The 23,077-nt window shown below is 37.1% G+C and overlaps 1 protein-coding gene across 1 annotated transcript in view; it reads left to right on the top strand.

The window, feature by feature from the left end:
* LOC127454009 (piezo-type mechanosensitive ion channel component 1-like) overlaps nt 1-23,077 on the top strand; it is a 141,822-nt gene that overhangs the window by 52,570 nt on the left and 66,175 nt on the right. The window contains exons 3-9 of the mRNA XM_051720917.1: nt 359-481; nt 2,794-2,836; nt 6,677-6,830; nt 18,577-18,769; nt 19,244-19,457; nt 21,233-21,407; nt 21,710-21,817. Coding sequence (XP_051576877.1) covers nt 359-481; nt 2,794-2,836; nt 6,677-6,830; nt 18,577-18,769; nt 19,244-19,457; nt 21,233-21,407; nt 21,710-21,817 — 1,010 coding nt within the window. The remainder of the gene's footprint in view (nt 1-358; nt 482-2,793; nt 2,837-6,676; nt 6,831-18,576; nt 18,770-19,243; nt 19,458-21,232; nt 21,408-21,709; nt 21,818-23,077) is intronic.

The raw sequence follows: 23,077 nt of genomic DNA, 5'->3' as shown, positions 1-23,077 counted from the left end.
CTAACTGTTTCATAAGGTCTTAAAAGTTCTGCTAAATAATCTGCCGCCAACCCATGTAATGCCTTATATGTTATTAATAAAATCTTAAAATCAACCCCAAAATTAATTGGTTACCAATGCAAAGAAACTAAATGTGCATGTGAGTTGCTGCCTATGTAGAGTGTTCCAAATCAGTCACTTATGAGGTTGTATTTCAGCTAGGATGCTGCCTGAGAACTCAGTTTGCCTATGCAGGCAGTAGAAAGCAAGGCAATAGAGTTGAAGTCTTTCTATTTCTAATCTGTTTAACTGTCTCACACTTTGTGCGACCTTCCAACATTTGACATTTCTCACTGTATATTTCTTGTCTGTTCTGTAGGACACACTGGACGTTTCATCAAGGCTCTCTTCAGCACCAGTCTGATTTTCCTCTTGGCACACATCTGTTTTCAGATCTGCCTTTATACGATCCCCAGCCTCGATGATGCACTGGGACACAACTGTAAGTCTGTTTTACCCTGACCATTGATTAGTGGCTGTCAATTCAGTCATGGGTAAACTGTTATCCTGTGTTTATCCAGTGGTCAACTGATATTGGTTTTTTCAATGGCCAATGCTGATACCAGTATCTAGAGAGGGTGGCCAGTGGCCAATAAAATGCAGATATATATTATAGATGCAACAACGTATCGGCCAAACATGGGTATCCACCAAGAAAAGCATCAGCTGATTGATTAAAAACAATCAATGATCGGGGACGATTATTTCCTGTTTAAAGGCGGTGTGAAAATTTGCCTACAACTCATGATGTGTGTAAAAGAAAATGTCTCTTGTGTGCAATTACATTGAACTGGGTGACAATGACAGCAGAGTTGCATTTTGCAAGCTAGGCACTTCTAGAATTTCTCGAGGTGGAACTACCATAAAAACCACACAACTAATTTATTGGAATAGTTCACCCAAAAATGAAAATTCTCTCATCATTTACTCACCCTCATGCCATCCCAGATGTGTATGACTTTCTGTCTGGGTGAACTGTCCCTTTAATTACTCACCTTAAAGCTTGACACAGCAAGGAGTAAGATGAGTTTGTTAAAGCTAAAGTGGAGGCTGCTTCAGCTGAAAAAAGGACAGATTTTTATCATTCAGAATTCAGTCAAACAATTATGAAAAATCCTGTTACCAGTTTAATGTGAGCGTGACCAGATGCTTTTCAGAATTCAGTTCAATGTGAGTTAATAATGTGCTCCAGTCACTCTGAAACATTGAAGACATGTAGAGACATTGAGAATAAAGTAATTTCAATTTCTTTTGAAGTCGTGTAATTAATTAGCAGTGATTTAAAACAAGGTAGCAGAAAAAAGCATAACCGTCATACTATCGGTATCGGCAGATGCTGTACTAAATAACTGGATATCGGTATTGACAAAAACAAATTTTGTATATATGTATATATGGTACAACCTAATGACAAAAAAAGAGATATACACAAAATTGCTGAAATTATTATTATTGTTATTCTTTTTTTAAAATATTTTATACATTTTTGTTTTTTTTGTATCCCCTTTTCTCCCCAATTTGGCATGCCCAATTCCCACTTGTGGTGACGTGGTGACTCGCCTCGATCCAGGTGGCGGAAGACAAGTCTCAGTTCTCCAATTCTGAGACAGTCAATCCGCGCATCTTATCACGTGGTTCGCTGTGCATGACACCATGGAGACTCTTCTCCGCGATCCATGCACAACTTACCACGTGCCCCACTGAGAGCGAGAACCACTCATTGCGACCACGAGGAGGTTACCCCATGTGACTCTACCAACCTTAGCAACCGGGCCAATTTGGTTGCATAGGAGACCTGGCTGGAGTCACTCAGCACACCCTTGATTCGAACTCACGACTCCAGGGGTGGCATTCAGCGTCAATACTCACTGAGCTACCCAGGCCCCGATGAAATTAACTTATTTTCGACAATAGTTACTAAAATGATAAAATATAGAAAACTGAAATAGTTTTTTATCTATTGACAAGGCTGTTGGTAGATTTCAGACTGACACCAGGTGGAATAACTTCTGTTAATCTGCCAATCAGGAACAGTTATCAGGCGATGCAGATAATCTCAAAATGGCCAATATTGACCAATTAATCCGCTTGGTTGATCTATCGGTCAACCACTACATAGGATGCGTTCTTGAGTTTAAAAACAGTTGGAGCGTAGAGAAGGAAAAAGGGGTCATTCTCACCCTTGTCAAACTTTGTGTGCCAGTCATTCACAGGTGACTGTGTTCCTGGATAAACATCTTGTGTTGATCCTAAAACAACCTTCTTTTTAAATAAACATCGTCCTAAACCTGTACCAAAGCCTAGATAGGTCAATAGGAATATTTTTGGCATAATCACTGTAAGCTTACTGACAAATAGCTCATAGCCGCTAGACATGATATCTAAGCTGTTTGATGAGTCACAGTTATTAGTTTCTCTTCATTTACATTTGTGGTTTGGACATTATGTTGCTTTCCAATCCCAAGAGCTCCTTTACCGAATCCCAATCATATTCTAGAAGTCGCCAGGTTGACTGCAGAGTCTTTGCGTGTGCTTGCAGCCTTTGGCTGACTCTACCACAGTGAAGTTTAGTGGCTCACGGAAATGTTTCTGGTAGCTTTGCTTGGGCACTTGCGGTTGGCCTGTCTTTTATGACCAACTTGACAATGTCCAGCTCTTAGAACTGTGACTCACTTTGCCCTGAGGATACAAACCCTCTCTCTCTCTCTCTCTCTCTCTCTCTCTCTCTCTCTCTCTCTCTCTCTCTCTCTGTAGGCAGCTCATGGGAGACTCTATCAAGACATGTTGGAGTGTCCAGGTATGTTGGGAATGAGTGAATGTATGAGGAGTCTGTAAAAGTGAGGTGTCACGCTGACCTCTTTATCACAATGTTCATGTCAGCAGGGTCAACGAAAGGCCATATATACTAACTTTCAAAAGCCATTAAGCTGCATACCTGCTGCTGCATATCTGTTTTGATTGGATTGTAGACATGAGTGGAAGAACAATGCTAAATAACAATAGGTCACACATTGACATATTTTATAATGCATATGAGTTTAAATACATTAAAAAATGCAATTCACACAAAACAATTACTTGAATACACAATGACAACAATGTTTTCAATTTCTGAATTCAGAGTCATATTGATATTTTTGGGGGACTTAAGTCAAAAATGTCTTGGTGGTGTAAGTCTCATTAAAAACTGGAAGACATTTTGGCATATCTAGTCTGGGATAATCTTTTATTATCGTTATTAACGATACTACTATAAAAAATTAGTTTTAAAATATGTTATCAATATTTAAAAAACGTTTTTACACCAAAACATGTTGTCAAGTGACAAAAAGAAATTCCCAAAACAGAAAACAGAGAGGACCCCATTAGACCCTGCATGTGAAGTTTTAAAAAAAAATCCAATATTTCAACATTTTTATGAAAAGGCACATTTTGTTCAGGTCAGATGGACTAACCCTAAGAAAACTTCTCGAAATTCTTGACTTGTGACATATTTGTGATTGTGGGTTTGTAGGGCCCAAGGCAAAATCATGAAAAAGGCCCCACCAATGTGAATATTGTCATAACTTAAAAAATTCCACTGCAAACATGATGAATTTTTTATTTTTTTTAAAAGAGAAAGCACAAAACAATTAGCACTCCATAGCTCAATAGATGACAAATAACGTGTCCAAGAACTTTTTTCCCCATAGGACGATTTTAGGTTAAAATGTACATGATATAAATAGCATAATTTGAAATTAAATGTATAAAAGAAAAGTGTGTTTTAGGTGTGGTTACAAGTCAGCATTTCTTCACTATTTCAAGTTTTTCACCATTTTAACCCTTTAAGCTCAGATGGGCCCACAGAGAAAAAAATTATCAAAATAATAATAACTACAGTCTTGACCAACACAAAATAGGTATGGTTTGAAAGCCAAGAAGCTCTACTTTACAATGCATGTAGACATTATGACCAAAACTGAACAAGTGCTTTGAAATTTGCAGACAAATTAGAAGTGTTCCATTTTGATAATTTATTAATAATTTTGCACTGCACATTTTATTGTAATCGGTAAAAACATCAAACTGATCTCAAAGCCATGTGTCATATGTTATTGGAAAGCTCTCAAAGGGTAGAATACAACCAGCCTATTTGTTTTACTCACAGACACAAATATAGCAAGTAATAGCTAAGTATATGTCTATGATGTTCATGTTACATGTTAACAGCTGTTGCTTATATGCTGACTTTTCGCTTAAACGGAACATAAAATATCGCATACCAGTACATAGAGGAGGTGATCATCTTTAAAACGAGCCCACACACAGCTTATCGGATGCATAGATCATTAGTTAGTCCACACGAAGCAGAATGTGCATGAAGCACATAATGTGCTATCTGGCTAAAACACGTTAGCTTTTCTGGATCAGGTGACTTCATCTGAAATTATGTAGTACGTTGTCCAGCATCATGGAACACTAGACCAATCGTATTAGGATTCAGATCACTGCAATCAAAGGTGGAAGTCATCCAAATATGGGCAAAGAGGATCGTTCACTCTAATTACACATGGCCACCAGGAGATGGCGCCAAGTACATGACAAAGACTCAATAGCCGCTTTATCACCATTGAGCCGAATGGTTCTGAGCATGGTACAGAACGGTTACAGTAGCTTTTCCACTTGAGCATGGTTCGGCACAGCACAATTATATACCGTTCTCATACCAGAATTCTCAGCACGGTTAGCTAACCGTACTCAACCGTTCTCAACTGTGCCAGTGGAATGGCTTTAGTTCGTGGTGACTCGTTTGGTTTTATTATGATGATTTAAACTAGTATTGCAGCCTACATTTATTTTTCTAAACGCCTTTTCCATCAGGGAAGTATGTTACTAGATCATTTAAACTCAAAATACATAAATATATTCTCATATAAAATTTTCATATAATACTTATATAATATTTCGTCCTTTTTAGCTAGTCTGGGAACTTTTACCTTTCTGCATGTTTGTGTGCGGTGACAAACACAAGCCCTCAGCAAATGATGGTAAACCACTCGCCTTTTTCTCCTTACTTTTCTTTTGCGACTCTGTGTCTTTGCTGTTTGTTAGCAGAGTAAAACCAGGAAAAAAAGCAGTCCTAAAAACCTGAATATGCGATCATCTTCCATAGTACACTCGCTCCAGTTTTTACCTCTCATGCCGTCGCAACAGACGGATCTGTCGCGTACATTCTCCTGATTTCACCGCACCACAGCGGAAAAAGAAACCGTACGGAACGGTCGGTTTTGTGATAAGAAATGTTTGGCCCGATGATGGAAAAGTGGCTAATGATGGCTCAAATGACACAGAATGGAACTGAATGTGACCTTGTTACTCACGCCTGCATACTATGGAGAGAGATTATACCTTTAGTCATTTTTGTATTTGCATGTGTAATTAGTTCTTATGTACAGTTTGTTTGATTTGTTTTGAGAGGCTTTTTGGACACTTGGAGACGTTTTTGGAGAATAGGATAAATTAGATTTGTAATGCTATAACTTTTGATTGCATTGTCTTATCAACAGTTTTACTTAGTTACAGGTGACATGATTGGGAACAAAACAAAAGCAGTTTTTCCGAGCTACCTTGTTTACACCCTGAGATATATAATGTCACATCAGAAAAGAAAGAAAAAAAGTCAAATTTTGTCTCATGTTTTTTTGTGATTTTTTTTTTTTAAGCAGTTTCTTAGGCTGAGAGTCTCAGAATTTGTCATAATCTATATCATTAATTTTTTTGAAAAGTGTTCTTTAAAATGATACCAAACACTTTTTGTATTTAGTTTTTTTGTAGAGTTATAAGCCTTTACTTTTGGGTATGTCACTGAAACAGGAAATCTTCAGAGCTTAAAGCGTTAATAACTTTTCAGCTAGAAGTACAAATAAAATAGAGTCTTAAATAACATGAGGTCATGGAAACTTAGAGTATAATAATTACAGCGCAGCACTTTACAATGAGGTTCTATTTGTTAACATTCGTAAATGCATTAGGTATCATGAACTACCAAGTGGCTGGAGTGGTATAGAAACTAGCATAGAAGAAAAAGACAGACAAGACTTTTTTATTTTTTAATTGTTAAATAGTAAGTGCAGTTAGTGTGGATTGGTTAAGTGCTCCCGGAACAGATGTGTTTTACGGAACTAACGATAAATAATATAATTTTACAGCATTTATTAATCTTGGATGATGTTAATTAATAAAAAAATACAATTGTCCCTTGTTGGTTCATTTCCATTCATATTGCATTAGTATATGTAGAAATTAACATTAACCATGTGTTAAGTGCTGTAAAAGTATTGCTCATTGTTAGTTCATGTTATCTAATGAAGTGAGCTAATGTTAAAAAATACAACCGTATTGTAAAGCGTTCCACATTAAGAAAAAATTGTTTTAGATAAAGTGCCACACTGCAGGACACTGCTGAAAATGATTGAAATTTCATGTCAGCCATCCTTTTAACTATGCGTAAATGTTTTTTTACTGTAACAAAATCAATGAAAAAAAAAGAAGGTTGGCCAGAATATGTGCAAAAGTACTGTGTGTACTGTCTGATCTATACAAAACACAGCACGTTGCTCAGATGTGTCTATTAAATATGATGTTGCCCCTGCAGGCTGCCTCTGGAAGACCCCTGGAGTGTGGTGTGGCTCCTGACTCCAGACCTCGGCATCTTCATCATCTCACTGGTCACTCTGATGCTGTGTAACCGTCTGTTAAAGCAGAGGGACAATGGACTCATACCTCAAATGTCTACCCTAATACATGAGGTGAGCTGAGCAATCTTCTGTTAACTTTGTTTGAGCAGCTTATTATGGGTATAAAAATCCTGGATAAAGTGGTCCTAGGCTGTCTCATCCCTAGTTCCCCATGTTGTGAATCAGTATATTGTGAACATGATTTCGGGAACTAGCAAGGGTGTTGATCCACTAAACATTGGGACACACATTAATGACTTAATTACCTGCAAATTGATTATGAGGTTGCGCATTAAAACAGCAAGTATTAATCAACAACATCATTGTATTACATGCCATTTTGCTTCTTCGTTTTAGATGTTACAAAGTACAGTGCTTTTATGAAGAAAAAAAAAACATGCATACATGAACAAATAAAAGTTTTTTTTTATATATATATATATATATATATATATATATATATATATAATTCTGCCGGATAAAAAACAGTTGCCTGTATACGGGCTACTACAATAAGAGCTTCAGAGTTTTGGTTTAACATAATTCAGTTGTGGACATTGGTTAAATACAATGAAAATTGGGGGCCTGGGTAGCTCAGCGAGTATTGACGCTGACTACCACCCCTAGAGTTGCGAGTTTGAATCCAGGGTGTGCTGAGTGACTCCAACCAGGTCTCCTAAGCAACCAAATTGGCCTGGTTGCTAGGAAGGTTAGAGTCACATGGGGTAATCTCCTCGTGGTCGCGATTAGGGGTTCTCGCTCTCAATGGGGCGCGTTGTAAGATGTGCGTGTCTCGCGGAGAGTAGCATGAGCCTCCACATGCTGTGAGTCTCCGTGGTGTCATGCAGAACGAGTCACGTGATAAGATGCGCGGATTGACGGTCTCAGAAGCGGAGGCAACTGAGACTTGTCCTCCACCACCCAAATTGAGGTGAGTAACCGCGCCACCACGAGGACCTAGTAAGTAGTGGGAATTGGGCATTCCAAATTGGCAGAAAAAAATAAATAAATACAATGAAAATTTGTTTCTTTGATATGAAATTAAAATGTAGGCTCTACTCAAATACGTTGTGTAGTGAAAACTTTAATGAATTTAATTAACCTAACTTAAACTTGATCTGTTGGAATAACTCTTTTGAACCTTGCAGCTTGTTGCTAGCTAGCAACAAACACATTAGCATACTACTATATATTTATATACTTATATCGTTTTGTACTGTATCACAAGTATGGTACTGCTGAGAGTTTACAGATCCTCAGTCAATATACTGATTATCCCTCAGTATTTGCTTTATGAGAAATGCAATACACACTGATTTTCAGAAATAATGTACCCAACCTCGACCTAACCATTAGCTTCACTCTTCTACACTCTAAATCCCAACATAACACAACATAAAAACTAACAAGTCCCACTTGTTGCATTTTACATTATCCTGAGACCCCTGCGTGACTGCTGTGTGCATTTTTCATTCCCCTTTTGGTAATTAGTAGCCCTTAAGAAACATGCAATTTTCTTTTTTTTTTTAGACCAAATATTTTTCCTAAAAATGTATGTCCACATATGTAGACAGTTGGTTATTCATGTTTTTGAGATGTTGCAGACATTACATCAGAAATTAGCATAATTAATTCTGATTAAAAGTAATGTCCAGCATCATCCATTCATTGCCAACCATGTTAAAATAAAATTATACATGATAAATTCTGAATCTACAGTATATACTGATTATCATTGTCTCATGTCTGCCAAACATGTCGAGTGATCCAAACATCATCTGCAGCCTGAAACTGAACTTTAAATAGGAAGTTTGGATTGCATGCATTTAGTTTCATAGAGAGATATAGGATGCTCCCTTGCTCCCCATTTAGTGAATGACTTACCTCCAGTGTGCTGTCTGTATGCACTGGTCTCAGAATAGTTTCTTACTCCATATAAAGTCTCTGAAAGCAACATTTTCCAGTTTTTGGATGTATCCATTGATTCTCAATGTGATAATGCACAGTGAATATAGGATATTTGAACTGAAACTGAGCGTACAGTCCACGTACGTGGTCATTATGCTTAATAGCGTGCCGTTTCGCGATTAATCGCTGAAATTTTGAAAATGCATATCTGATGAAACGGGAGACTCTAATCTTTTGACTCAAACAGGTTTCAGTGAAAAAACTGAGTTCGATTTCTTACCAGATGTAGTTTTGTTGGCGTTTCAGCCAAACACAAACTCCACTGTGATCGCCGCCATGTTGTTTTGTCACTCCGTGCGTCGAAATTTTACCCCTTTACTGGCAGTACGGACTGTGTTTGTGCACACGAACAGAAAACATGATCATTTAAAGTAATTAGAGCTTAGTACGCGCTGAGATTTGGAATGAGCGATTTTGCTTTTCTAGCCCCTCTCGAAAGTTCACAGCAGGGACTGTTTATGCCCCAGAAATGTCAGCGTAATAGTGCTTAATAGGACTGAAAATGGAAATATTATGTCATACAGAGCTAAATGAGTGTTTTTCGTGTGCAGTTTGAAACTACGGCAATATCAGTGTTTAAACAATGTGCTGTCAACAGCCTGTAGCCGTGGAAACGCAGTCACATGGCACCTACATTTTAAAAAAAAGAAAATAAAACTAAACAATTTCGTATCCAAAAATTTGAATTTTGTTGTCATTTACTCACCCTCATATCATTCCAAACCATATGACTTACTTTCTTCCATGGAACACAAAAGGAGATGTTAGGCAGAATGTTAGACTCTGTCACCATTCACTTTCATTGCATCTTTTTTTCCATAGGATGATGATGATGATGATGACGATAATAGTAGAGTAATTTACTGGGTATTTTACAGTTTTTTACACTATAAACTACAACAAAGGTTAACAGTGAAGAGCAAAGTCATATGGGTTTGGGACATCATGAGGTTGTGTAAATGATGACAGAATTTCCCCCCATTCAACTCTTTCCTTTTTGCTGTTTTCGTGTTTTGAAAGTTTCTGCTGCTCCTCGTTCTGCACCCTGTGATGTTTTATAAGATTCCTGCACTCATAGTTCTGTTCTTCCATTTGACTCTTTGCACCATTTCAGCACTGTACAGCGACCCAGCACCCGACAACTTCCTGTTGCTGTTGTCAAGGCAACACCATCAACAAACACTGACTGGCCCGCTATGTGTCAGCACAGAAATATAGTAGAACCTTTATTAGATCAATTAGCAAGAGAGGCCCAAGTGCTTAACAAGGCATGTGTGTCCACTTTACTGGAACTGGCTAACAATAGATACAGTTTCAACACTTCTAAAGATATATACTGTGTGACACTTATATAAATATTCTTCTTGGATAGCTGTAAATTGATCTCTATTTACCTTTCAGTTAATGCAAATGAGTGAGTAAAACATAGCAGTGAGACTATACCAGTGTCTGGAAAACTATTTTGAAACTGTGGCTTGCTGAGCCATGAGCTACTCATAATTTAAAAGAAAAAAGTAGTGTTAAACTACAGTGAAGCTGTTAGCTACAATACAAGTTACAAGCTGCATTGAATAAAATTCCTTGACTTTGTTCACATGTGTTCACTTTGTTACACTTTGGAAATGAATGGATTAGACTACAAAATGCAGAAATATTAAGTGTTCAGGAGCATCCCAGTCCTTTAGATGAGCACATATGTGGTCCTCAGACGTGTGTGGTCCAAGTCCTCAGACATGTGCACACACACACACACACACACACTCATACACATTGTGTGTTGAGCGCCCTCTTGCGCATCATCTTTCCATGTACAGTCTTTAAGGAATATTTCAAGATCTACTCGTCATATTATGTTGTATTTGGGCTCGTTTGAATCGGGATAGTCTGCTGTAAGTTACAATATGTCATTTTCTATGTTATATGTATGTTTCACGAAGTAATAAGGAAAAAGGTGACAAAAAGACACTCCTGTTTATTATATTTATGTGTGTCTGTGGGCATTTCATACACTAAAACTCACTGCAGTTTTGCCTCTGAATGAAGCACATTTTCTCATTGCATTTTACAAATTGAGACCTTTCCAACGATATATAAAATATGTTCAAGAAAGGAGTAAATACTCTTTAGTCATAATTACTAAAAAGAAGTTGATAAAAAGATCTAATGCAATATCTTGTGATAATATATGCAATATGAGAGATTAATAAACAATTTTAGTGGGCCGGTCATTTTTGACCAGGAACACAAAATATGTTAGCACAAAACAAACACAGCACAAGGGTTAATAATTTGTAATTACAGTAATTCTGACATGATGTTCATGCATTATATATTAATGCATATATTAAATGTAATTAAAATGTATATATTATACTATAAAATAATTTAATAAAATATGAATAATATAGTTAATACATTATTAATTATAATAAATTATTATACAGTATATTAAAAATAAAGTATAATATACATAACATTTCCTAAATTATATAAAAAGATTACATACTTAACCAGCGCAGTATTTATCTGGCACAAAAAGGATGAAATAATTATTAATTGTTTATTTTTATTACATTTATATAAAACATTATATATTAAAAATAAAGTATACTGTATATTACATTTCATAAATAATATAAAAATATTATATACTTAATCAGAGATGGATTTATCTGGCACAAAATTTATTAAATAATAATTAATCATTTATTATATTACATTTATAGAAAAAATTATTATATATTAAAAATAAAGTATTTCATAAGTTGAATACGTACTTAATTAGGGCAACATTTATCTGGCACAAAAAGGATGAAATAATTTATTATTTATTATTTTAAATGTATATATTCAATTATTATATATTAAAAGTAAAGTATACTGTATATTAAATTTCATGAATTATATAAAAAGATTATATACTTAATCAGAGCAGCAATGATCTCAAGCAAAAAGGATCGTAGTGATATCGTATAAATGGTATAAATAGAACTAAAAAACTAAAAAGCAGCCTAATTATATAACTGAAATCTTCAAAATATATAAAAAACATGGTGATAAACAGTAGCATGTGACAATGTATTTCACAACAACAAAACAATTCCCCATAGACCCCTCCTACTTTGTGACAAGGGCAATAATGAAAATAAATACATTTGAAGACGTGTTTTGGGAGGCTAACATTAGACAACAGAAAATAGTGTTCAGCTCACTCTGTATGTGACGAGGGCCCTGATGTTCGGGTACTGCAACCTGAGGCTTTGGAGGCCCCTGACAGTCTGAGGCCCCTCTTGCCTGGTCCACAATCCAGCCCTGGTCAAGAGTAGTAGTTAGTTACTAGACAGTACGTGTGTTGACTGGGCTTGATGGGGAATGTCTTACAATTCAAACAGCAGACAGGCGCCAACCAAGACCAACATCCAGCCCTATATTTTTAACCTCTGTTGGTCTTCCCTGTCCTACAAGTATCATCTTAGAGCAGTAGAGAAATAATTCTCATTTCCACAAGACTTCTGCACACTGTGTAACAAGATTTTTATGCCAGGCGTTGGTGTGTGGTACATTTTAGCCAGCCAGCAACCACCTGCTTTGGAAAGAGCAGAGGCTTTGTGTTGTAACCACATAATTGCAATATTAAAGCAATGCATTCCAGAGTACTGGCCTCTAGTAAGGGACTGTGAGAGTAGGCTTTGTTGTGGCTGCTGCTGCATGTGAAGTCTGATGCAGATCAGATGGCATCAAGGAGACTGTGTTTTATACATGTCTGTGTACTCGCTGTTTTACTGCATCACAGGGAAGAGAAAAGCTATGACAAAGGCAAACCACCATGCGGCCACATTACACATTACTTTGCAATAATTTGAATATAGTTGCTGCGTACTGGTAATCTGATGCAACCAGAAAATTTGCAGTGCAATTACAAATGCAAATTGTTATACTGTTCGATTTAAACCACACAAACTGGATCTCTTATGAAGACAGTTATGAAACTTAAGAAAGAAAGTCATCTCTTGAAGATGGTCGCAACATTCAGAGATTTATCATGTAGAAAAGCAATAAGGTGCACGAACACTCTGAAAGGCAAAAGTGAAAAGAAAGAGAAGGAAAAGTCTGGCTTTTATACAACTTCCGGGAATCATTTGTCCACCAAAATGACTACTATGACTACTATTCGACCAACAGAAATTCTACTAATATTTTCATTGTTTGGCACATGTAGATTTTTGCCCATTACCCCAATTTCGCATTGCATGTATACATCTTTACAGGCATTCTTAGCGGCTCATCCAAATGTTTTGCACATGCCTGTTTGCGTTTTCTCATGTAAACGGTGTCAGTTTTCTAGAATAAGCCAACTGTTTTGAATTATCAGCATATTGCTGTGCATGTAAATACGCTCATTGTGTGTTATGTAAGATAAACCCACCACTAAACGGCATGTATAAATGAAATGACATAATCACACTGTAAATCGGCAAGTTTTTCCGAAAGTTCCAGTACCCTAGGATCGGTGTAAATGCTACGTTTTTACTCCAGTTTAGGTTTAGGTTTGGGGGTTGGATTGGGGTGGTTCATTTGATTAAATGTGCATTCCTCTTCACTGTATTACTTCCTGTACAGCTGAAAACAACCCGCTTTACAACTCACTTTTGGCGCCCCTCTGTGAACATTTCACCAGCTTTGGCCACTGGGGGCAGTGTTTCGAATTTCTATAAGCACAGAGCGATTTTAGCTAAAGAAAATACAGTTTCTCTTCCTGTCTAAGTGGGCAGTTCTTAGTAAGCTGCAGTGTGGACTAGACTTTATGCTGAGAGTCAAATCTTTGGCTGTGCAAACCAGGATTGTTCTGAAGATTCTTCACAAGGATCCCTCACTTCTAAATGAAGAAGGGTTAAGGATGGGCAGCTGATGCTTTATTGAGGCTCAGTGTTTGGGTGTTAATAGAGTGACATGAGGCTGTGGAATGAGGGAGGACTCTGACCATGCTGAACACTCATAGTACACTGGGATAAAAGTCCTGGAAGAGTCTAGAGCCAGACTGGAGGAATCTTACCCTCTTGAGCTCTTGAGAGAGTCTAACACTCTTCCTCCCAGGTCCTATAGGACCTATTCAAGAGGTCACTGCAAGGAGCAGATAGACTACAAAGTCAGGGCAATGTTAGTCTCATATAGCCAGACATCTCACAATTAGCATAAAGTCTGGTCCACATCGCAGCTTGTTCTGGCCAAGAACCACCCTCTTAGACAGGTTGAAGTTGTCTGACCGACATGCAAAGTGACAACCACAATTCACTTTTTATGTGAAGTTTAGGGGGGTATAAATCTGAAATCTGAATCAATATCTTGTTTACTTGCTACTAGGGCTGGTTATTAATATAGATTTCCCGATTCAACTCGATTCTGATTCACAAGCTCTCGATTTGATTCGATTCCATTTTCGATTCGATATCGATTCATATTGGTATATTTCAGTACATATGAAAGAAATTCCGTCCCAGCTAATGCTGTTAATTATATAAGGGACCTTCTAACTAGGTACATTACATTCTAATTTTACTAATTATATGTTATTTGTTTTTTATCATTTTTGTCACATTTGAGCATTTTAAAAACAAATCCATGCATTCAGTCAAGAAATATGATATTATATTGCATATATTATATTTGTTAACATGTTTATTGTCTAATCGCATACTAAAAACCAGTACTGTCTCTTTAAGAAAACCGGCATTTCTGTAACGAGCATCTGTAGATGAGTGCATGTTAACAAAAGAGGACTCGAATTACTTTATCCGTGCAATGCATGATTAAAATAATAAAAAGATTTTTTGTTTTTTATCAACAACTGACTGTAAAGAACAGAAAGGGTATTAAAAGAGACATTATTCAATGACAAATGGGTTGCGTGGATCTCGTCTTTGGACATGCATTACATGGAACAACTTTTACTCTCAACACGCAGTGAAAGGATCTCGCTGAGGAATACTCCACCACTATATTACACAATTACTGATGAGTGAAATCTGAACATTTACCAGCCATTTGACAAATATACATTTTAATCGTATAGCGCGAAATTTATTTGCAAATGCAAATGATTTTCTCGTTGATGTAGAGAGTTGTACATAGAGTAAAAGATCGGTCTTGTGATTTTAGAATCGATATCGAGATCGTTCAAAGGAAGATCGCGATGCATCTGAAAATCAGTATTTTTACCCACACTGTTTCCGTAATTAATATAATCATCATGATGGCGCCGCGGATGGCTGCCTCGGTGTGGAGCTTCTCAGTTCTTTTGTTGTTTTTGTTTGTTTGTCCTGCGTTTAGTAATCTTTTTCCAGTTAGTTTTAACAGAGACGAACTGCTGAACATTCGACAGCATGTACCAGACAATCTTTTCCCGGTTTTCGAATATTCAGACGTTTTGCTAGACATTTTAGTTGGAGGCGCAGCTCTGCTGTTCAGGAGACGCAAGCGAGGGAGACGAGCCAGTGCACTGGTCAAACTCCATCAGCACGGATGTCGAACAGCGCTGCCGAGTATTCAGTTAGCGAATCTCCGCTCTCTTCCTATCGAAACGGACGAACTACATCTCCTCACCTGCACAAACAAGGACTTTTTTTGAATACGTGCAATCTTCAGTTGAAGTCTTTTTTTATGATAGACATCATTGCACTCAGCTCAGAGTGTTTGGTTGCCACCTGGCATTTTTACTCCTCGTTTGTATAAAGTTAAACATTTCTCAATTTTTTGATGCTCTCAAGTGATCTCAACACTTGCTCACTGTCAATTCCACAATCCTCCATGCAAGCGTTTCCCTCAGCTCCCTAGAGGTGAATTTGAAAACGCCTTCTCACCTCTGCTTACCTCACACAAGTGGACACTTAACGTAAACAAAACTAGGAATATCTGTGAAAGTGAAACCTCAAAAACAGCAACTATTTCTTACTCAAAAGTTCTCATTATTGCTGTCTGGGAAGGTTTTATATGTTTCCTGATGAACTCCTGGAAATTGCATGAAGCCAGCCAATAAGATTGGAACTTGCTGTTTTGAGACCTTAAGCCAAAACAAAAATAACAACACAAAAAACTTGCCTGTTTTGCCAAAAGTTTCTTTTAGCAGAGGTCCAAGTAGAACAGGTGGATGTTTGAAATATAATGTTAAATACATGAAATAATCCAAAGTAGTTGAAAAAAAAAAAAAAAAAAAAAAAAAGCCATTGCAATGTTGAATTGAACAGTATCTGTAAAAAAAATTCTTAGGCGCACACCACAAGGTCACCAGTCTCATGTGTTTCAGGTTTAGCCTAAAACATCTCATGGTGCAAACATGTCTGTCTGTTTGCAGGCCTGTGCAACTATGATTACAATGACTCCTCAGGAGCCAAGAAACACACATACACACACGTGTGCAATTGTGCGTGCATCTTTAATGCCTGAAAATAAACTAATTCACCTAATGCAGTTTTGATCACATATCTTATCTTACTTTTAAAACACCTATTTCATTTTCTTTATCTCACTCACTCAAATAAAGTCATGTTTTTACAGTTCTAGCAAACCTTTTAGTCTTGTTTTTCCCACACTTTGGTTTAGATCACAGACACTAAGTCTTTGTTCACACTGCAGGGAAATTTGTTCTGAAATCAGATTTTTTGTAGATTGTATGTTCAAAAGTTATCTGTGGCCAAATCAGATTTTGTTCTGTTCACACTGCGGTTGTTTTTGCTTGCACGTCCTCATTGGTTGTTATAGTAACAACGCAAACTTGCACATGTTCACCAGGCGTAAGACTCTAACAATGGTTTCACCATTGATTATTGTTTTTAATTTGGCCAGAATCCATATCTAAACACATTCTTTGCAGACAACAGTGCAAAAAATGGGAAAGAGTGGCAAATGCAATGACATTTAAAATATGTCTTTGTCACAACAAAGTATGACGGTTGACGGAATAAAAAACATGTGAAATCCAATCTGACAATTCATACTGGTTCTGCATTAATCCTAACCCTAACCCTTCTCTTTTATGGAGTCCCAGTTGGAAATTTTTATAGTACATTTTTATTTTAATAGTAGTTTTATTTATTAAAAATGCAATTATTGTAGAATTTATTTTTATTACTTTTTATAATATTTTAACTAGTATTACCTTATGTTCTTTAACTAGTACTACCTTAAGTTCTTTAACTAGTATTACCTTATGTTCTTTAACTAGTATTACCTTAAGTTCTTTAACTAGTATTACCTTAAGTTCCTTAACTAGTATTACCTTATCTTCTTTACCTAGTATTACCTTAAGTTCTTTAACTAGAATTACCTTATGTACTTTAACTAGTATTACCTTAAGTTCTTTAACTATTACTACCTTAAGTTCTTTAACTAGTACTACCTTAAGTTCTTTAACTAATATTACCTTATCTTCTTTACCTAGTATTACCTTAAGTTCTTTAACTAGTATTACCTTAAGTTATTTAACTAATATTACCTTATCTTCTTTACCTAGTATTACCTTAAGTTCTTTAACTAGTATTACCTTATGTTCATTAACTAGTATTGCCTTATCTTCTTTACCTAGTATTACCTTATGTTCTTTAACTAGTATTACCTTATGTTCTTTAACTAGTATTACCTTATCTTCTTTACCTAGTATTACCTTAAGTTCTTTAACTAGTATTACCTTAAGTTCTTTAACTAGTATTACCTTATGTTCTTTAATTAGTATTACCTTATGTTCTTTAACTAGTATTACCTTATGTTCTTTAATTAGTATTACCTTATGTTCTTGAACTAGTATTACCTAACTAGTATTACCTTATGTTCTTTACCTAGTATTACCTTAAGTTCTTTAACTAGTATTACCTTATCTTCTTTACCTAGTATTACCTTAAGTTCTTTAACTAGTATTACCTTAAGTTATTTAACTAGTATTACCTTATCTTCTTTACCTAGTATTACCTTATGTTCTTTAACTAGTATTACCTTATGTTCATTAACTAGTATTACCTTATCTTCTTTACCTAGTATTACCTTATGTTCTTTAATTAGTATTACCTTATGTTCTTGAACTAGTATTACCTAACTAGTATTACCTTAAGTTCTTTACCTAGTATTACCTTATGTTCTTTAACTAGTATTACCCAACTAGTATTACCTTATCTTCTTTACCTAGTATTACCTTAAGTTCTTTAACTAGTATTACCTTATGTTCTTTAACTAGTATTACCTTAAGTTCTTTACCTAGTATTACCTTAAGTTCTTTAACTAGTATTACCTTATGTTCTTTAACTAGGTCTTTTGAGGGTGAAGTTGTAGAACTTGAATCTACAGACACTCTTTAATGAAATGCCGGTTTTCTTAAAGAGACAGTACTGATTTTTAGTATGTGTTCAATAAATCAATGCAAGTACTTGCAAAACCTGTTTACGTTTATGATTGTCAAAGATTATATGAATGTGATCCTGAGACTTGTGTGTGAAGACCTACCTGTCGACCTGGCCTGCTAAAAATGCTTAGAACAGCATTAATTTCAACTGGTTTATGCTGGTTTGGTACTAGACTAGGTGCTGTTTGAGAATAGCCAACTGGTGAAGCTGGTCAAGCAGTACGGTCTTTCTGATGAAGCTGGTTAACCAAGGAAATCTCGCTTGTTTAGCTAGTTTAGAAGCCTGGTGGGGTCACCAAAACAAAATGTATTCTGGTTATCTACCATGCTGGTCTTCTTATGAATGTGTAGAGGATTTTGGATCAAAAAGTTACATGTTCTTATGTGGTCTGTGCATGTTTTATTTTTTCATCCCCAAAATAATCTTTTTCTCATTTCTCTATCCTCTTCTTCCTGCTTTTGTAGGAGGATGTATCAGAAGATGAGGATGAAGATGAAGAGGAGGGAATTATGTCATGCAGCGAGACTGAGGATGAGGAAGGTGGTCTTTACTCCAGCAGTGGGGCGGCACAGTTAGCTGCCCGTCTGCGCGCGACAGCACAACACTTCCTCAGGAATATGGGCCGCATCCTGGCCATCACACTACTGGCACTGGCTGGTAAGAGAAACACACACCTGATTCAACATAAATATGCCCACAAATGAAAATCATCAGGTTCCAAGCACATTTGTGGCCATAAAATGACCAACATTACCATATTTGAAAGAATAGATCTTGCTGTTGCTTGCTTGTGGGAATAGTTGTTTTGATTGTAAATTAACACACAGTTGAGTAGATTTGAGGACATTGTTTTTTTTAGTTATAGCACCCCCTAGCATGGAAATTTTATTAAATTTGATACATAAACTTATATTGGCCTACTGGTCATGTGTACCAAATTTTATGAAGCTTGAACATTGCCACCGCCCCTGCTTATAGTACCACATCAGTGCTTGGACACATAGTAGAAAAAGGAGGGAAGTTGAGTTTGCATAGAATTCAGCATCTATCGCTTGCATTTATATACCGGTAATTTAGGGTCTCATTTTTAATGTGTGAATTGACTTCAATTTCATGTCTTTTTCTTTCCAGGAATCACACTACCTTCTGCCTTCTCGGCCTTCTACTTCCTGCTCTTCATCATTGTTTGCACCTGGTGGGCCTGCCATTTTCCCATCAGCCATTTGGGGTTCAATGCTCTCTGCGTGATGGTGGCCTTCTTTACAGGAGGACATCTAGTGTGTCTGTATCTGTATCAGAGCTCTTTTTCACAAGATATTTTCTCTCCAGCAGGCCTGTGGGCCAGGTAATGATCAAAATGATTTACATTATAACATTATTATCATTAATAGCTACTAGTAAAGTTGGGAGATGTAGCTAAAACACAAATTACATCTCTCAGAGAATATTTCTCAGCCTTTTGGCGATATTCAATATACAGGATATCTCTATATTTATGTATTTTTTATTTTTTTTTCCAATCAGAGGAGCCATCATTTCAAACATTGTTTCTGATTAGATTCAAAATATTTAATGCAAAAAGTCCAAATCTAATTAAGCAAATAAGCAAACATTGTTTTTCTCTAAATGAACACAAGGAAAAAGATATTTAATTGTTTTCATTTATATGCACCAATATATCAATACTTGGTAATATACAGCAAAATGTACCTACATATTTTCTTTTTCTTTACTTAACTATTCTAACATATGGAAAATGGCAAACAGAGACTTCCGTGACAATTTTTAAGTTGATGCAGCAGAATCATTGAATAAGAGTTTTGAAATGATTCATTGAAATGGCTGGTAAAAGAACCACACAGCTGACTTAGAAAATATACCTGCAAATGACAGCCATCTTGGTCTAATTGCCAATTTTGAAAGACAAGGTCTTACTGTTGCGTGCTTGTGGAAATAATTGGATAGGCGGTGGATTTTAACACCCAGCTGAGTAGATTTGATGACCTTTTTTCAGTTATAGCACCCCCTAGCATCAAAAATTGATGACATTTAGCATATTTCCTCATATTGCCATGCTGTTCATGTGTACCAAATTTCATGATGATTGGACAATGTGTTTATAAGCTATAAGCCATAATGTCCATACCCATATTAAGTTATTGAGTTTTAAATTGATTCATTGAAATGGACAGTTTGAAATGATTAACTGAATTATTCTATGTTCAATACAAGTTAAGCTCAGTTAACAGCATTTATTTATTTTTTGATTTGATTTGTTTGTGGCTTAATGTTGATTTCCACATAAATAAGTTCGACTCGACCCTCATTTATATATAAAAAGCAAAAATCGCAGTTACAATAAGGCACTTACCTGTACAATGGAAATGTATGGGGCGATTCTGTAAATGTTTAAATACACAGTTTCAAACGTGTTACCACAAGACAAACATTATTTGTGCTAAAATCCTTTATCATTACAACTTCGTTGACAACAAAAACCTGTGATCCATGTGATGTGTTAACACATATAATGTTTATGTTTTATAGCTATACTTTTGAAACTATGTCTATTTTAGCGTTTATGGACTGGCCCCATTCACTTTCATTGTAAGAGCTTAACTGTAACCACTTTTTTTAATAAACAAAGTATATTTCAAGATTGCTAGACTGAAATTGAAGCTTAGCCTCGGGGGGAGACGATGGGCCTGAGACGCTTGTGTGTCCTGCCAAACTGCATAACCCACTGAAAAGCAACCCTGAGACTCAAGCCCTAGATATGTATCTGGAGAGTGAAACAAACACCCTTACTTTATGGCTCTGCAGTGAGGTTGCCAGCTCTGCGCATTTTTGCTGACCTATAAATCTCTGCTGGCCTGTTGCTAATAGCTAGACAGATAGCTGTCACAGAGTTAAAACATAGATCATCATCCCAGACATGCCACAGACACACAGTCTCAAGGGAAACATCACTTATAATAATAATAATAATAACAACACTTATATTTAGGGCTAGAAGTTTGAGCAAACCTTTAAGCCTAAGTATTTTGTGCATTATCCCTGGTACTCCAAAGCAGTTTTTAACAACATTTCCTTAAATGTGTTCTCTTTGTTTTACCCCAGACTCTTCGGCCTGAAGGATATAGTCAGACCTGGAAACTGTTCATCTTTTGGGCTCGCCCTCAACGTGGCGCACGACTGGCCAGTGTACGTCAATCCTGGCATTCTCCTCCTCCTGTACTTCTCTGTGACTGTTGTGCTGAAAATCAGCAGTTATACTCAAGACCACACTGACAAGGTGCTTTCACACACACTTATGTATACAATTAAAGGGATGGTTCACCCAAAAATGTCTTCAGTTACACACCCTCACATTGGTCTAACCCTTTATGATTGTTTTATTATGTTGTTTAGCAGAATGCCTTTTCCATATGACAAAAGTGAAAAAATAAAATAATTAATTAATGTCCCGAAAAACCACTTGAGAATCAATGATGTACATGCAGAGTCTGTCTCATTGTTTGTGTAAAATAAGTGAGTTTGGTTTAGATTGTAATTCATATGTTAACTGATGTACCTTGTATCTTTCTGATTGTGGAGACCCATGAGGATGAAGCGGTTGATAAGGCAACAGCTGGTGAAGGTGTAGAGGAGGTGGAGCTCAAACGTTGGGAGATGAGGAGACAGAACCCTGAAGATGACACTAAGGTAAGAGTTACACACTCATAGTCTATAACTTTAACACAAAACCTACTAACTTTTACTAGGACCGGGCGACAGCATGTCCGGAAGCCAGCGAGCAAGTTCTTCTCTCTCTCTCTCTCTCTGTGTTTCTCCGCTCACCCTTTCCCTTTCCCTCTCCCCACGACTCCACTCGTCTCTCCCCCAGGTTCACAGGAGGTGGGGTGGACCACCGGCTGACAGAATGGCTGGAAGGGCAGCGTCTCCGTCAGACCGGTGGCACCCCAGCCTGAATCGGGCGGGGGAGGAGTGTGACGAGGAGGAGGGCGTGGCCGGGCCGTGATAAAGCATGGCTGGCGTTGAATCAGCTGATCAGCGGGAGAGCGAGATAAGGGGCGGCCGGAGACGCCGGTTCGAGAGAGAGAGAGACGCACGCGGCACGCGTTGCATGTGTGTCTGTTTGTGTTTAAGTTCATTTATGCATTAATAGTTTATGTTGATTGTTCAGCCGCCTTCTCCTTGCCCAACCTTTTCCTGTTACAGTGTCATATAGCAATATAGAGTCTTTTTTTCAAGTTAAAACTAACTTTTCGGGAAAAAAATTAAAATAATAATAATTTTATCCTAGTCCATTGTACTAACAGTATACAGTATGTGTTTGTGTGGGTAGGATTGTTGAGACATTTCATTTTTTACCACCAAAAATGGAAATTCAGCCTTTTTTACAGTCACAAAAAAAGGGCCTGGGTAGCTCAGCAAGTAAAGACGCTGACTACCACAACTGGAGTCACGAGTTTGAATCCAGGGCGTGCTGAGTGACTCCAGTCAGGCTTCCTGAGCAACCAATTGGCCTGGTTGCTAGGGTAGGTAGAGTCACGTTGGGGTAACCTCCTCGTGGTCGCTATAATGTGTGGTTCTCGCTCTCGGTGGGGTGTGTGGTGATTTGTGTGTGGATGCCGTGGATAATAGCGTGAGCCTCCACACGCGCTAGGTCTCCACGATAACTTGCTCAGCAAGACACATGATAAGATGCGCGGATTGAATGTCTCAGACGCGGAGGCAACTGAGATTCGTCCTCCACCACCTGGATTGAGGCGAGTCACTACACCACCACGAGGACTTGGAGCATGCCAAATTGGGGAGAAAAGGGGAAAAATCCCCCCCCCCCCCCCCCAAAAAAAACAGTCCTTCTTCATTTTCAATGTGTGTGAAACTCTTCAGTATTAAATAAAAGACATATAAACTATTACAAAATGTAGATTATAAATGAAATGATCATTACAGTTA

This window comes from Myxocyprinus asiaticus, chromosome 2 (genome assembly GCF_019703515.2).
Source record: "Myxocyprinus asiaticus isolate MX2 ecotype Aquarium Trade chromosome 2, UBuf_Myxa_2, whole genome shotgun sequence".
NCBI lineage: Eukaryota > Metazoa > Chordata > Actinopteri > Cypriniformes > Catostomidae > Myxocyprinus > Myxocyprinus asiaticus.
The sequence above is the reverse complement of the archived record's forward strand: the minus strand, read 5'-3'. Positions and strand labels throughout refer to the sequence as shown.